This window comes from Sinocyclocheilus rhinocerous, unplaced genomic scaffold, assembly GCF_001515625.1.
Source record: "Sinocyclocheilus rhinocerous isolate Xijiao unplaced genomic scaffold, SAMN03320098_v1.1 scaffold1084, whole genome shotgun sequence".
NCBI lineage: Eukaryota > Metazoa > Chordata > Actinopteri > Cypriniformes > Cyprinidae > Sinocyclocheilus > Sinocyclocheilus rhinocerous.
The window spans coordinates 80,332-83,505 of record NW_015656001.1 but is presented as its reverse complement, the minus strand read 5'-3'; the positions used below and the strand labels follow the sequence as shown (position 1 = coordinate 83,505).

The window sequence follows — 3,174 nt, the reverse complement described above, 5'->3', positions numbered from 1 at the left end:
TGTTTGGAGAACGTAAATAGCGTATGCTGTTCTGTGTCAGCTGCATCACGCGGATACGTTGTTTTCGTTCAGATCAAAGCGCAAACAACGTAGAAAACGCTTTTCCTCGCTTTCCTTCGCGTTTAAATAGCTTAAAAGCGCAGTGCGCATTTTTCGAATTAGCTGCAATTTGGCGTCTATTGCTTGAATGCAAGGCAAGCCTAGTGGATACTCTCCAAAATGGTGCCAGGGTGACGCGGAGGCGACAGATTGTTGAATAAGTCGGGTTTTTTTTTTCTTTTGCACACAAAATGTATTCTCGTAACTTCAATATTGTCACAAAACATTTCTATTTCGAATAAATGCTGTTCTTTTGAACTTTCTGTTCATCAAAGAATTATGGTTTCCACAAGCATACGAAGCAGCTCAACAGCTTCAATTGTAACTACATTTTTTTTTTTGGTTAATAATAATAAATGTTTCATGAGCACCAAATCTGCATATTAGAATGATTTCATAATATTCATTTTCTTTTGTATTTCTGACCAAGCAATAATGCAGCCTTGGTGAGCATAAGAAACTTCTTTCAAAAACATCCAAAAATCTTACCGACCTCAAACTTTTGAATGTTATTGTGTTCATATACAGTATAAGTTGTTATTTACATTTCCTAAATGTATGCATTTCGTTTTAAATGATTTAATCTCTTCCACATTTGGCCCTTTTTGTTATAACAAAACTGTGACTCACTGTTAAAATTAGCGTTAAATGATGGCAATACTGTATGCTCATCCCTGAAAAAACATAATATTATACAACTGATCTGTAAAGATATGTTTTGGTTACAATATAAAGGAGCTCAAGTATCCTTTTTTTAAGTCTGTGGCTTGAATAAGTTAAAAACAAATACAGTTTTTCCCCTCCTCAGCAACATGATATTATCATACCTGATGTGTGAATCGCGATGACGAGGTGGATTGCAAAACTGCATTTTTTGTGAACTGTGCTTGTAGAAGAAAAGGGGGCAGAGACTTTTTTGAAGGACGCCTTTAGTAGCAGCAGAGAAACAGGAAGAAGATGGATTTGACATTTGCAAACAAATTCGACTGCTCAAATGCTGGGTTTTTCTTTCCTCTAAAAATGACCTGCACAAGAGATGGCTGCACACTTTTATGTAAATTGTATTTCAGTGATGGCTCCACCCCATTTTTGAGTTCCTGCTGCAGGAGTTTATGCTGTATATATGCTGTACAGCTGTGAAGGAACCTGAACTGCTGACTTCTTTCTTCAGGACAGTGAGTTGTAATGCATGCAGACTTTTCCAAATGTCATCAGATTGTATTGCCATAATGGAATATTTATTTTGGGCTCTAGTGGAATTTCCAGGCTACATGTAGAAGACTAGAGAGTAGGAAATATCTAGCATTTCTCAACAAATGATTGTGCATGGTGAAACTTGTCCTCAATGAAACTGTCAGCCTTAGACAATCTTGATGCAGAAAGTTCTAGGTAGTATGTGAAAGTCTGTAGAACATGGCTGTGACACCACCTCCTGAAATCACCATAGCTGAGCCCATTTCCATTCCAATCCTAAATGTTCTCCCACCGTCGTCCGATACGGAGTCGTGGTCCTGTTCCCCAAGCCCACGGCCACACCGGTACCACTCTCGCAGCCGAAAACGGGAGAAGAGAAGAGCCAAAGTGCCTCAAGAGGACATATCAAAGAACCGTTGGGATAAAGGGCAAGGGAAACGAGATAGGAGCCAAAGCCCGTCACGTGCATCTCCAACGCCTCCAAGGGTTTCTAATGTAGAAGAGGAAGAGCAGAGCAGCCCCTCCGTGCTTCTCCTACCCCCATCCCGCTCATGGTCACGGAGCTCCTCCCTAAGCAGGCGCTCTCGCTGGTCTATCCGTAGCCTTCTCAGCAAGGACTCGGATTGTGACAGCAGCAGGTCAGTGTGTTCCCCCTCTTGCTTGTGCAGTCTGCAGCACTTCCTTATGCCGGTTTTTTTTTTTTTTTTAGTGCATCAATGCTAGATGCTCAGAGGGATATTTCTGCAGGTGCAGATGCAATAAAAAGAGGTGGAGAAACACTCTGGTTAGGCATGAGATGTTTTTGGTTTTAAGACCCATGCTTATTAGCATTATCTTTTCCATAGATAGACTTATTGTCTTTTTTTTCTTCTTTTCTTCGTTTTGTATTTTCTTAATAAAATTTTTTTTTCATTTCTTGATTTAAAGAAGTGTTTGTTTCACTTCCCTTCAGAGTCAAATTCAGAATTTGTTCAGAGTGCAATGCAGTTAAGCTCTATCAACAGTATTTGTCATTTACCACAGGAAATAGGTTTGACTTGTTCCTTAGTTGCATTTATAAAGACGGCAAGAAACATGGTAACAGTAAGGCACACAGTGCGAGTAAATAAGTAATTCTTTAAGTATGAAGTATTATACAGGTAATTTAATTGTTTAAAAATAACTGTTATTGTATACTTGAACACACCACACACACACACACACACACACACACACACACACACATACATATGTGTGACCCTGGACCACAAAACCCGTCATAAATAGCCCTGGTATATTTGTAGCAATAGCCAACAATACATTGTATGGGTCAAAATTAACGATTTTTCTTTTATGCCAAAAATAATTAGGATATTAAAGGGTTAGTTGACCCAAAAATGAAAATTAGCCTGTGATTTAATTTCAAATTTCGGCTTTTTCTTTCTTTTCTTTTCTTTTTTTTGTTGATTTTTTTTCATGTTTTAAATCATTCAAAATATCGAGATATAATTTTTTGTCAATATCGCACACCCCTACCTAGGTGTATATGACTTTCTTCTTTCAGACGAATCCAATTAGAGTTATATAAAAAATTGTCCTGGCTCTTCTAAGCTCTATCATTACAGTGGGCAGGTGTTTCTGTTCAGCAGTCCAAAACACGTTAAATAAAGTGCACCCATCCGTAATAAAATGTGCCTCACACGGCTCCAGGGGGTGAATGAAGGCCTCCTGTAGCGAATCCATGCGTCTTTGTAAGAAAAATATCCATATTTATCTAACTGTGGTACTCAGGTACTCAGAAGCGGATGACATAGGACGTCGGCATAGCGTGATTAGTGACGAACACGGAGAGAGAACAAAACAAAATGCCGGTTATGAATTAGAAGTACAAACCGAGGATTT

General features: G+C 38.8%; 1 protein-coding gene across 3 annotated transcripts in view; it reads left to right on the top strand.

The window, feature by feature from the left end:
• LOC107719112 (GRAM domain-containing protein 1A-like) overlaps positions 1-3,174 on the top strand; it is a 27,921-nt gene that overhangs the window by 3,827 nt on the left and 20,920 nt on the right. For 2 of the 3 annotated variants that reach the window (XM_016526450.1, XM_016526449.1), the window contains exon 3: positions 908-1,931. The exons of the other annotated variant lie outside the window; for it this stretch is intronic. In XM_016526450.1, the coding sequence (XP_016381936.1) occupies positions 1,513-1,931 (419 nt within the window). In that variant the 5' untranslated portion in view covers positions 908-1,512. The remainder of the gene's footprint in view (positions 1-907; positions 1,932-3,174) is intronic. 3 annotated transcript variants of the gene reach the window in all.